Source organism: Salvelinus fontinalis, chromosome 3, assembly GCF_029448725.1.
Source record: "Salvelinus fontinalis isolate EN_2023a chromosome 3, ASM2944872v1, whole genome shotgun sequence".
NCBI lineage: Eukaryota > Metazoa > Chordata > Actinopteri > Salmoniformes > Salmonidae > Salvelinus > Salvelinus fontinalis.
The window spans coordinates 32,446,286-32,458,983 of record NC_074667.1 but is presented as its reverse complement, the minus strand read 5'-3'; the positions used below and the strand labels follow the sequence as shown (position 1 = coordinate 32,458,983).

The 12,698-nt window shown below is 42.0% G+C and overlaps 1 protein-coding gene across 2 annotated transcripts in view; it reads right to left on the bottom strand.

The window, feature by feature from the left end:
* slc6a11a (solute carrier family 6 member 11a) overlaps nt 1-12,698 on the bottom strand; it is a 74,626-nt gene that overhangs the window by 28,537 nt on the left and 33,391 nt on the right. Inside the window, exons 3-5 of one of the 2 annotated variants that reach the window (XM_055912389.1) lie at nt 3,226-3,413; nt 1,475-1,609; nt 488-628 (exon numbers count right to left, since the gene is read on the bottom strand). In XM_055912389.1, coding sequence (XP_055768364.1) covers nt 488-628; nt 1,475-1,609; nt 3,226-3,412 — 463 coding nt within the window. In that variant the 5' untranslated portion in view covers nt 3,413. Of the gene's footprint in view, nt 1-487; nt 629-1,474; nt 1,610-3,225; nt 3,537-12,698 lie in introns of those variants that run through there. The other variant, XM_055912393.1, reaches the window with a different exon arrangement.

Genomic DNA, 12,698 nt, shown 5'->3' with positions numbered 1-12,698 from the left:
TCACTGTTTCATCTGTCTTCACTGTCTTCTCTTAGACTGTCAGAAGGTGTTCACCTGAACACACTGACTGTTCATGATATCCACTGAACTATTGTGCCTGCAAGCAGTTGAGAATTTTGTGTGGTTATGACTGGTTGAATTTTTGTGATGGATGTTACTTGTTTGCAGTACTCTGTGTTTTACAACCAAGCTACGAAGGTAGTCGCTTCTGCAATGATTATCGAATGCCCTGTTTGATTTCCCCCAAAAGGGACATTTTCTCACGGACATTACCTGCAACGATTACTATTATCCCACAACTGAAAATATTTATTTCATATATGTTTTTAATTTCAATCATTTTTTAATACGTAGACCATATAACGTTTTTTAAATAATTTTATCAGTCAGTCAGTGGGCAGCTGGGGCCCGTTTCAATCGAAACCTATGAAACATAGCAGTTTGCCTCTGCACCAAGTTTCAGTAGAGTCACCAGTACTGTAAATACCTGTGTTCCAGGCATTGTTGCAGTTGGCCCATGGCAGGTCAACAGCGAAGGATGAGAACAGGTAGAGGAAAGCCCACGCCAGAATCACAATGTAGGTCATACATCCATATATAGTAATCACTTGGGCGGCATAGCCCATTCCTGATGAAGACAAGAAGAGAAACATATCAACATGCTGATAAAAATCAACAACCTAACATGATTTTCCCATTTACCTTGGTTGTATTTGATTCCCAATGACAGATTGAGTCAGATTTACCACAGGGCCCCATTCATTCTGAAAATATGTCTAAAATCCAATCAATTTGTGTTACAAATGCTGTTTGATTTGCATTTTTGGAAATAACTTTTTTTATCCCTTGAAAGTTAGTGTGCTTGCGTTAGCTGTAACTCAGACTCAGTTGGTAATAGTGTGGCTCTAGCAATGCCAGGGTCATGGGTTCAATTCCAAGGGTCTGCTAAATGGCATATATTATTTTTAATTAAAAATGTTTCATAAAAATGTAATGCAGACTGGGTCTTCAGAAAGGGACACTGTTGTAATATGAGTTAGATATATGAGTTAGTGTTTTAAACATATTCTCAGAATGGGAGAGGCCCTATATAACTGCACAGACATCTTAATGAATGAAGATCACGAACCAATTTTTTGCTTTGTGAACGCAAATAACGAACGCACACCCTATCATAGAGCCTACTCACTCTACTGTAAGTCTCACTCTACTCTTCATTGCTGTGTGCCTTATTTAACTTAAATAACGTTTCAACTATACATAGATGTACCTTCATCTTTTAACTTCACAGTGACTAACAAGACCATGCTACGCACATCTACATTATGACGTTATCTGTGAAGCAGATAACAAAGGCTCATCCTGCCAGAGTGTTTGTCACAATGATAACAATGTAACTTACCTGTGCTGCGGCAAAGGCATTTGAAAAAGTAACTTTTAACTTAAGTGTACAGGACTGTACAGGAAAACTCACCTTCAAACACCGGGCAGATCTTTCTCCAGCAGGTGATGCCCCCCTGGCTGGTGTACTGGCCCAGAGCCGTCTCCAGGATGAACAGAGGGATGCCACAGGTAACGAGGTACAGGATGTACGGGATGAAGAACGCCCCTATAGTACAGGAAGGAGTCATATATATTAGGCCTCCATGCAATGCTTAATGTTAATCAATTTTCAAACGTTAAACTTTAGTTGACACAAATCTTTTGTGACAGCCTTATTAATATAGCTGATTTGGTTCTGGGTGCTGAGATTCGTTGACACTGACAGCCTACATAGTTCTCTGTATCTTTCACCATTACACATCTGAACAATCCCATTTTGATCTGGCTCTCGTGGATCACGCCCTCAACGTGGCTCTCATGATATACCCGGTTTTAGTATTCACATTCCCGTTGCCTGCGACAGATGTCCTCTCAGACGGGTTCAACCTCCATCAATACTGAACAGGTCACGCCACTGATATCTAAGTCTAGTGTCAACTAACTCCCTCCATCTGAGAGACACCAAGCAAACCAAGAAAACTGCTGAAAGTGCAGTGTGGAAAATTATGGAAAGGTATAAATCCTCCTCATTCAACAATCATCAATATTATTTGAAATTGTGACCATGCAAGGTGAATGAATGTGTACTTAGTTATCGCATAGTGATGGGAATGAGAAACCAGCACAATGACCATGGGGTCATCTGTGTTCACACAGTTCCCAGGGGCTTTCACTAAAGTATTTGGATGCAGATTTGGTTCTTTGTGTCATTTCAAGGAGCTTTATATTAGCTAAACAAAAAAACAATCCTCCTCTTTCCTCTTTTTGACCGATTTAACATCTGACCAGGGAACAAATCAACAACGCATTTGTAAACAAGAGAGAGAGAATGTGGAATAGGATAGGATAATTGCATCATCGTAATATTATAATTATGCTCTCACAATCAAACTTTTTATAAAAAACTTGGATGTAATGTTATTAGGAATGGTATATGTGTTATAAAACATTATATTTTCTAGTATCTATTGTATAATTTCACACAAGTTAAGCCTGTAGTATACACTGTATTATAAACTGTATTATAAACTGGGTGTTTTGAGCCCTGAATGCTGATTGGCTGACAGCCGTGGTATATCAGATCATATACCACGGGTATGAAAAAAACATTTATTTTTACTGTTCTAATTACGTTGGTAATCAGTTTGTGGTTTGTGTTGGGCCTAAGAACAGCCCTTAGCTGTGGTATATTGGCCATATATCACACCACCTCGGGGAAAAATATAACATAAGATCAAATATATTTTGGGTTAATTTTCATGTTCTCTGTGGTGACACTGAAAGATATTTAGGTACAACACGACAATACATTTAGGACTTGCCTGTGAGTCACAAAGTAAAAAACTGTAACTGTTAAATAAAAAAATAAAGACAGAGCTGATGACTATATTTACAGTATTTTCATGAGCCGTAACCAACTCTTAGCTAGCAGACTGGTTCAATGTAAGAATAGCTGTTATGAAAGACTAGATCAGCTGCAACATACCTCACACACCTATTTTTTATTTTCACTAAACTGACCCATAAATATGGTAAGTATTTTGGAAGTTCTAAAGAAGATTTTGGAAGTTCTAAAGAACCTTTTTCAAGGGACTGACCTCCTTACCCCCCACCGACCCCACAAAAAGTATGTAATGTATGCACATATTTAACCAACAAGCAAAAATAAGACTGTTGACTCACCCCCACCGTTCTTGTAACAAAGATAGGGAAATCTCCATACATTTCCAAGTCCAATAATAGCGCCAGCCACAGTTAGAATAAACTCCATTTTGCTATCCCACTGGCCGCGCTCCTTCACACTTTGTTGGGTGTCCTGCACCGTCCCTGGGAGAGTCTCATGCTTGCCTGCAGAGTGAGAAGCAGCCATCCTGCGAGTGAGAGAGAAAGGGTTCGGGAGGCAAGTTCCGCTGGTGGAGTCAATGGTTGGTGCAATTGTCTGCTGCTACTGGAGCTTTTATGGACAACAGCACTGTCAAGATGCCAGCTGCTTCTGCCTGAGGGGGGACCCAAAGACATGTGGACTAGATAGTTGAATGAGAGCTGCACCTTTAGTGTGACTAACTTGTCATTTGACACGGTCCAAAATAATGCCTGCAGGACTGTGATTCTTTTAGCAGGAATGGAAGAGATTGATGTTTCAGCAGAGCTACACAGAATGACAAGTACTGTTTTTGTGTGTGGGGGGTATTTCTTTTTGCCATTGGGCAAAGAGAAGAATTTGCCGTTTTAAAGCTAATCTCATGCTATTCTACACATTTTGCCATGAGGCTGAGAGAAAATGTTGCTGTTTTAAAGCTAATTTCTTGAAGTCTTCATATTTCTCTGAAGTGTTCATATTCTATCTGGGGGGCCCAACCTTTACATGGATCTCACAGATCCATTTAACACATTTCAACAGGTGAGGACCCTATAAAGGGCCATTTTCCCCTTGTACATGAACTGCTATGATTATTATTATCCCACAATTCAAAAATACCTATTTCATATAAGTGTTTCATTTTAGGCAATTATACAGTGTATATGCCCTATAAAGCTGTTTAATCATCAGATTTGCATTCAGAATCACTTGGTGGGGGCCCATTACATTAGAAACTGGAGAAACATAGAACTGCGTCCGCCTCTGTATGTCAGTCCTACTATGGAAAAATATGGAACATAAAACTGAATACGCATCATTCCTGAAGCCTTGACCTTGGTTGGGCCTTAAGTCCATCATTATGCCAATGCCTTCTGGGTTTGAGTTCATCAAGGGCATACATCTTGAGGTCCCAGATACCAGTGCAATGGGGAGGCCAACCTGAAATACGGTTGGCATTTATGTATATAGGGCTGCTGACTTCTTAACTCTGTGAGTGACAGGCAGCATATGGTGACTCCTAGAAGTGCAGACAGAGAGGATAGGGGTTAGGGCACGAGGCTTAAGGCTAACCAGGAGCCTTTGGATTTCTTGTATTACATACAGTACAGTATTCTCGGAAATACAGTGATACTCTTTTACAAAAGATGAAAAAGGGTTTTTATCGTGTGTCTCGTGTTCCGTGTCTGTCTCGTGTTCTGTGTCTGTCTCATGTTCTATGGGTGTGTACAATATTGGTGATGGTACTATAAGTATGCTGACGGGTCAAGTGTGGGTCCAGATCACTGACTTTCACCTTAGGAACAAAAGTTTCTAGCTGCACCTTTAAACTGGGCACACCACAAGGGATCTTAAGCTAGTGTCCCATTAGTAAATAATGAGCCTGAAGACAGCTGAGGAGAGTGAATGAGCACACAGTCAAAAGTATTTGTCCTTTCATGCTACGAGGGATGTCTCCTTTTCATTTTAGTGTAGGCCTACATGAGTTCTTTCAAACAGGTGAACAGGTGAACTGTGGCAAAAGGAACTTGAAAGGCTAGACTACAGACGTTTTTGAATTTGTTGAAATGATTCAGGGGTTGAGTAAGCTTCAATGTGATGATGATGATGATAATGATTATTATTACTATTATGAGACATGAAATCTGAATGAAAAGATGGAGATGATACACACAGTGCCTTCAGAAAGTATTCACACCCCTTGACTTTTTCCACATGTTGTTGTGTTACAACCTGAATTTAGAATTGATTCATTGAGATTTTGTGTCACTGGCCCCATAATGTCAAAGTGGAATAAAGTTTTTATTATTTCAAATTAATAAAAAATGAAAAGCTGAACTGTCAATAAGTATCCAATCCCTTTGTTATGGCAAGCCTAAATAAGTTCAGGAGTAAAAGTTTGCTTAAGTCACACAATACGTTTCATGGACTCACTCTGTATGTAATTACAGTGTTTAACAGGATTTTTTAATGACTACCTCATCTCTGTACCCCACACATACAATTATCTGTAAGGTCCCTCAGTCGAGCAGTGGGTTTCCAACACAGATTCGACCACAAAGACCCGGAGCACCTATTGCAGACATTGAATATCTCTTTGAGCATGGTGACGTTATTAATTACACTTCGGATGGTGTGTAAATACACCCAGTCACTATAAAGATACAGGTGTCCTTCCTAACTCAGTTGCCGGAAAGGAAGGAAACCACTCAGGGATTTCACCATGAGGCCAATTGTGACTTTGAAACAGTTACAGAGTTTAACGGCTGTGATAGGAGAAAACTGAGGTTGTTGTAGTCACTCCATAATACCAACCATAATGACAGAGTGAAAAGAAGGTAGCCTGTACAGAGAAAAAAAAGCATCCTATTTGCAATAAGGCACTAAAGTATTGCACTAAGAAATTAACTTCATGTCCTGAATACCAAGCGTTATGTTTAGGGGAATGCCAACACAGCACATCACTGAGTGCCACTCTTCATATTTTTAAGCATGGTGGTGTCTGCATCATGTTATGGGTATGCTTGTCATCAGCAAGGACTAGGGAGTTTTTTTTGTTGATAAAAAGAAACGGAATAGAGCTAGGCACAGACAAAATCCTAGAGTAAAATCTGGTTCACTCTGCCTTCTAACAGACACTAGGAGACAAATTCACCTTTCAGCAAGACAATAACCTAAAACACAAGGCCAAATATACACTGGAGTTGCTTACCAAGACGACATTGAATGTTCCTGGGTGGCCTTATTCATAGACTGTTTTCTTGCATCATGTCTGACTTCTTCAATAGCTGAAGGCATCATGTCATGTTACCAGTGTGATTGAAGAGAGTGGCTTGCCTTGTCTAATTAGACCATGAACTACAATAGGGTTATACCATAGAGACTGTATAGATTAAATGCTAGCACTTTATTTGGATGGTCCCAAATAGATGGTTTGTAGATGTTCAACTAACTGTCAACAACATTTCAACTAACTATCCACTAACCCTAACCCTCTCCTTAACCTTAACTCTTACCCTAATCCTACTATAACCATAATTGTTCATGTCATAATAAACATACATTTCAAATGTACATTCAATTTAAAATAAAATAATAAAAATACTAAATAATTAAAAAACAATTAAGAGGTGTAAAAATGATCAGTATGGTTCCTGAAGGGAAAAGTGCATGCGTTATTACACACCAGAGGTGTAACAATAGTTGTCTATGAATGCAATGTCTTGTGTTTTTCTAAAACAAGAAAAACAAGAAAACAATTAAGACCTTGAGCCAATAAAAAAAACTTCCCTTGCCTCACATTTGTTCACCCAGAATTGCAGAAATATCTATGTACCCAGAATATCGCCTTATATACATTTTTGATTTATTCAACTCGGTGAGTTGACTGAGAAAACATTCTCATTTACAGCAATGACCTGGGGAAAGTTACAAAACATAGAAGAAATACATAGTTATTAACATACAAAATATATAGGCAGGCTAAAAAACACAAGCACAATAGAAAGGCTAAAACATAAGACCAAGCATAGAATCTGTCACGCCCTGGCCTTAGTATTCTTTGTTTTCTTTATTATTTTAGTTAGGTCAGGGTGTGACATGGGGAATGTTTGTGTTTTGTCGGTTTTTGGGTGGTTATATGGTAAAGGGGGTGTTGGGTGTAGTGTATGGGTTTGTGTTGAGTGAATGTGTCTAGCTGTGTCTATGGTTGAGTGTAGGTTCTAGGAAAGTCTATGGTTGCCTGAATTGGGTCTCAATTAGAGACAGCTGGTTATTGTTGTCTCTGATTGGGAACCATATTTAAGGCAACCATAGGCTTTACCTGTTTGTGGGGAATTGTCTATGTCGAAGTGTTTTGTGTCAGCACTGATGTTTGTATAGCTTCACGGTCGTCTGTTCTGTTTGTTGTTTTGTTTTTTTCCTTCTTTAAATTAAAAAAATATGTACTTTCCACGCGCTGCGCCTTGGTCCTCTCTCAGTCCCGTTGACGATAGTGACAGAATCATTAGAAACAAACACATTTCTTCCTTAAAAGGTCCTCATTCAGCTGTCTTTCTGATACAGAGTGCAGTGATGTGTGCTGAAACAATAGCCTGTAACGATTTTCCTCCTCTTTAGACGAGGAGTATGAAGGATCGAACCAATGTGCAGCGTGGTAAGTGTCCATAATAGATTTTTAATAAATCAAAATGAACACAGAACAAAAATAACAAAACACGAACAAACAACCGAAACTGTCCCGTATGGTGCAAACACTGAAACAGGAAACAACCACCCACCAAACACAATAGAAAACAGGCTACCTAAATATGGCTCCCAATCAGAGACAACAACTGACACCTGCCTCTGATTGAGAACCATACTAGGCCAAACACATAGTAATATAACAACAGAACAAAACATAGAAAAACAACATAGAATGACCACCCCAACTCACACCCTGACCAACTAAAATAAAGACATAAAAAAGGAACTAAGGTCAGAACGTGACAGTACCCCCCCCCCCCCCCCCCCCCCCCCCCCGGCCGCAAAACCTGAACCTATAGTGGACCTCACTCCACCATAGTCTTGGCCCACTTATGTGCCTTTTTGGAGCGGCGACCCTCGCCGCCGACCTCGGACTGGGGACCCTTTCAGCGGGCCCCGAATAGACGGGAGACTCTATTGAGTGAAGGGCGACTCCGGCAGCGCCGGAGTGAAAGGCGGCTCTGGCAGCTCCTGACTGACGGACGGCTCAGGCTGCTCCGGCCGGACAGGAGGGAGACTCTGGCTGCTCCGGACAGGAGGGAGACTCTGGCTGCTCCGGACAGGAGGGAGACTCTGGCTGCTCCGGACAGGAGGGAGACTCTGGCTGCTCCGGACAGGAGGGAGTCGCTGGAGGCTCCGGACTAGAGGGCGTCGCTGGAGGCTCCGGACTAGAGGGCGTCGCTGTAGGCTCCGGACTGACTTCCTTCGTAGGAGGCCTCATGCCATGGATCCTCACCGGAGGCTTCATGCCATGGATCCTCACCGGAGGCTTCGTGCCATGGATCCTCACAGGAGGCTTCGTGCCATGGATCCTCACAGGAGGCTTCGTGCCATGGATCATCACTTTAGGCTTCGTGCCATGGATCATCACTGGAGGCTTCGTGCCATGGATCATCACTGGAGGCTTCGTGCCATGGATCATCACTGGAGACTTCTTGCCTTGGATCATCACTGGAGGCTTCGTGCCATGGATCATCACTGGAGGCTTCTTGCCATGGATTATCACTGCAGGCTTCTTGCCATGGATTATCACTGGAGGCTTCTTGCCATGGAGTATCACTGGAGGCTTCTTGCCATGGATTATCACTGGAGGCTTCTTGCCATGGATTATCACTGGAGGCTTTGTGCCATGGATTATCACTGGATTGGAGAGACACACAGAAGGCCTGGCTCTGGGAGAAGGCACAGGACTCACTAGGCTGGGGAGACATGCAGGAGGGTTAGTGCTTAGCACAGACAGAACTCACCATGCTGGGGAGACATGCATTAGGCCTTGTCCTTGGCCGAGGCACCGGATGCACTGGACCGTGGAGGCGCACTGGCGGTCTCGAGCGCAGAGCTAGCACCACTCGTCCTGGCTGGATCCCCCCTGTAGCCCGGCAAGTGCGGGGAGTTGGAACAGGCCGCACTGGGCTGTTCTGGCGAACTGGAGACACCGTACGTAGGGCTGGTGCAGTATACCCCGGGCCGAGGAGACGTACTGGAGACCAGATGCGCTGAGCCGGCATCATCCCTCCTGGCTCAATGCCCACTCTAGCCCGGCTGATTCGAGGAGCTGTGATGTAGCGCACCGGGCTATGCGTGCGCACTGGAGACATCGTGCGCTCCCCCGCATAACACGGTGCCTGCCCAGTCACTCTCTTGCGACGGTAAGCACGGGGAGTTGGCTCAGGTCTCCTACCTGAATCCGCCAATCCACCCATGTGCCCCCCCCCCCCCCCCCCCCCCCAAAGAAATTCTGGGGCTGCCTCTCGTGCCCGTTACCTCGCGCCAATTCCTCGTAGTGGCGCCGCTCCGCTCTAGCTGCCTCCAGCTCCTCTTTTGGACGGCGATAGTCCCCCGGCTGTGCCCAGTGTCCTTTGCCGTCGAAAATTTCCTCCCATGTCCAGGAGTCCAGAACCCTCTGCTCCATGTTACCATGCTGCTTGGTCCTTGTTTGGTGGGTGGTTCTGTAACGATTTTCCTCCTCTTCAGACGAGGAGTATGAAGGATCGGACCAATGTGCAGCGTGGTAAGTGTCCATAATAGATTTTTAATAAATCAAAATGAACACAGAACAAAAATAACAAAACATGAACAAAACACCGAAACAGTCCCGTATGGTGCAAACACTGAAACAGGAAACAACCACCCACCAAACACAATATAAAACAGGCTACCTAAATATGGCTCCAAATCAGAGACAACGACTGACACCTGCCTCTGATTGAGAACCATACTAGGCCAAACACATAGAAATATAACAACAGAACAAAACATAGAAAAACAACATAGAATGCCCACCCCAACTCACACCCTGACCAACTAAAATAAAGACATAAAAAAGGAACTAAGGTCAGAACGTGACAGTACCCCCCCCCCCTCCCAAAGGTGCGGACTCCGGCCGCAAAACCTGAACCTATAGTGGAGGGTCTGGGTGGGCATTTCACCGCGGTGGCGGCTCTGGTGCGGGACGTGGACCTCACTCCACCATAGTCTTGGCCCACTTACGTGCCTTTTTGGAGCGGCGACCCGCTCCAAAAAGACATAAAAAGACATAAAAAAGGAACTAAGGTCAGAACGTGACATAGCCTGTAATAAAGTGTAATGCGCTATGATAAACTGCGTCCAGTGGCTTCAACACAGTGGCAGATGCATTCATATAGACGATATCATCATAGTCTAAGACTGAAATTAATGTCAAATGAATTATTCGTTTTCTGCTATTTAATGAAAGGTGGGGGGGCGTCATGCACCCATTATTTTAAAGGGGGCACAATGTACACGAGGATGAGTAGGGGTGGCTGGAATATAGAGAATTTTCCATTTTTAAACACCTGAATGGAAATTGGGAACATATATAGCTGGCTAGCTAAAGCCAACTTCATAACATTGCTAGGTTACAGAGAAACAACAAAACATGTTAGTTGTATTTATCTGTCAAGATGGAGTCAATATGCTGCATAGCTTGATCAAATTCATGAACAAACATACTTCCTGCGACTCCTGCCCATCACTGGCAGTTAAAATCAAATCAAACGCTGTGTGCGTCACTTGACACTCTCTCTCCTCCTCCATTGACGATCTGCATGTACACTTTCTAGCATCCTGCCAAGCATATCTTTGCTATGTGGTGCACCTAGGAAGGAACCACTTACTCTCACTCTTTGCCTGGTCCAGTCAGTGTGCCCCCTTCGTAAAATACAGCTGAAAGATCTTTTTATAAATAATTCTGATATAACGTAGGCTTAAAAATTAAGTTTAGTAATTCATTTAACATCTGAACATTTTATTTAAAGGTATTTAAAAAATGTTCCCTTGTGACCCCTATGGGCATGAGGCCTCTGCCTATTCCTATAAAATAAGCATATTTTAATTCTTAACTTCTTAACTAACTCATCAACATGCTTTTTGAAGCCAAGCTTTCATCAATCCAGATGCCTTGATATTTATGAGTAGGGACACAATCAATGAAAGCACTATCAGATACATTTTTGCTTGACTTTGAAAATAACATATACTTTATTTTACCTGCATTAAGTTCCAATTTCAGTTCAGTTCAGTTCAGTTCAACAAAGGCTTTCTGTAAGGAATATGGACTCGTGTAGACATATAAGTTGTGACACATTGTCAGGATGAGTGCAGCCATAAAGCATGGAGAAGGCTATTATTACTGAACTATACAATTGTAAAAGTTTTAAAGTTGGCCAATGATTAACAACTTTTGGTGATTTTAATAGCATCAACGATATTTAGAATGGAAAGAACTGATTCATAGGCTGGTGTTATAAAACTGTTTTAAAAACTGTTTTTGTTATGTATCATAGCAGCGTTACAAAAGAGTATTACTAAAGAGCTTGAACAGATCAGTTTCAAGATAACTGTAATTGACAGTTTAACAAGATAATTTCACACCTTTCCACTTATCATATCAAGTCTGTCATTTAATACAGCAAGTGAATGAATAGGGCGTTATTTGGACAATTATCTTTATCAGTTGAATCCAAGGTGTTAATGGTTGGATAACTGATGTGTCCTTACAGGGAATTGAAATGAACTTGATGTGCTTCTGGAGTTCAATAAGAGACGTGGAGTTCCATACATGAAGTCCCATAAGAAGTGGAACATCTTTTGCGCCTTTGGTGAATTCCTGAAGAATTAGCTCCAGAATGACTGTCCTGTTAATTACTGTCTTGACGCCTGCCAATCCTGACAATATTTCCTTCAGATGTCCAGAAACAGTCTGCTCAATTCCTGCTGCTTTCTTTCCTGCTTAGCTTATATCAATTGCATATCAATTTGAGCTGAGGAAGTAAGAAGAGTCAGCCGATAAGTAATCACTCTTGCCTTGTCTTTAAGGGATGATATACTGCTTTTGCGCCTTTGTGAATTCCTGAAGAATTACCCCCAGAATGACTGTTCTGTTAATTACTGTCTTGACACCTCTGAGAAAAATGCTGCCACTGTTTCCTTCAGATTCCCAGAAACAGTCTACTGCATTGGTTGCTCAATTCCTGCTGCTTGTCTATTTTTCTTGCGCGTATACGTTCGCTCATCAATTTCAGCTCATTTGCTGAATTCCTGCGATTTTCTTTCCTGCTTAGCTTATGTAAATTGCTCATCAATTTGAGCTGAGGAAGGAAGATAAGAAGAGTCAGCCGACAAGTAATTACTCTTGCTGTAAGTACCTTGAAAACAATTTAGAATGAACTAGCCAGCTACCACTACGCTGCATTTTAGAGATTGAAGACCTATGCACATAGAGTCATTGAACACTGGTCACTTTAATAATGTTAGATACTGTTCTGACCACTTTATATGTACACTACCCGTCAAAAGTTTTAAAACACCTTCTCATTCAGGGGTTTTTCTTTATTTTTTTACTATTTTCTACATTGTAGAATAATAGTGAACTGTGAAATAACACATATGGAATCATGTAGTAATCAAAAAAGTGTTCAACAAATCTAAGTATATTTGAGATTCTTGGCATTCTCTCAACCAGCTTCATGGGGTAGTCACCTGAAATGCATTTCAATTAACAGGTGTGCCTTTTTAACCTTTCATACAT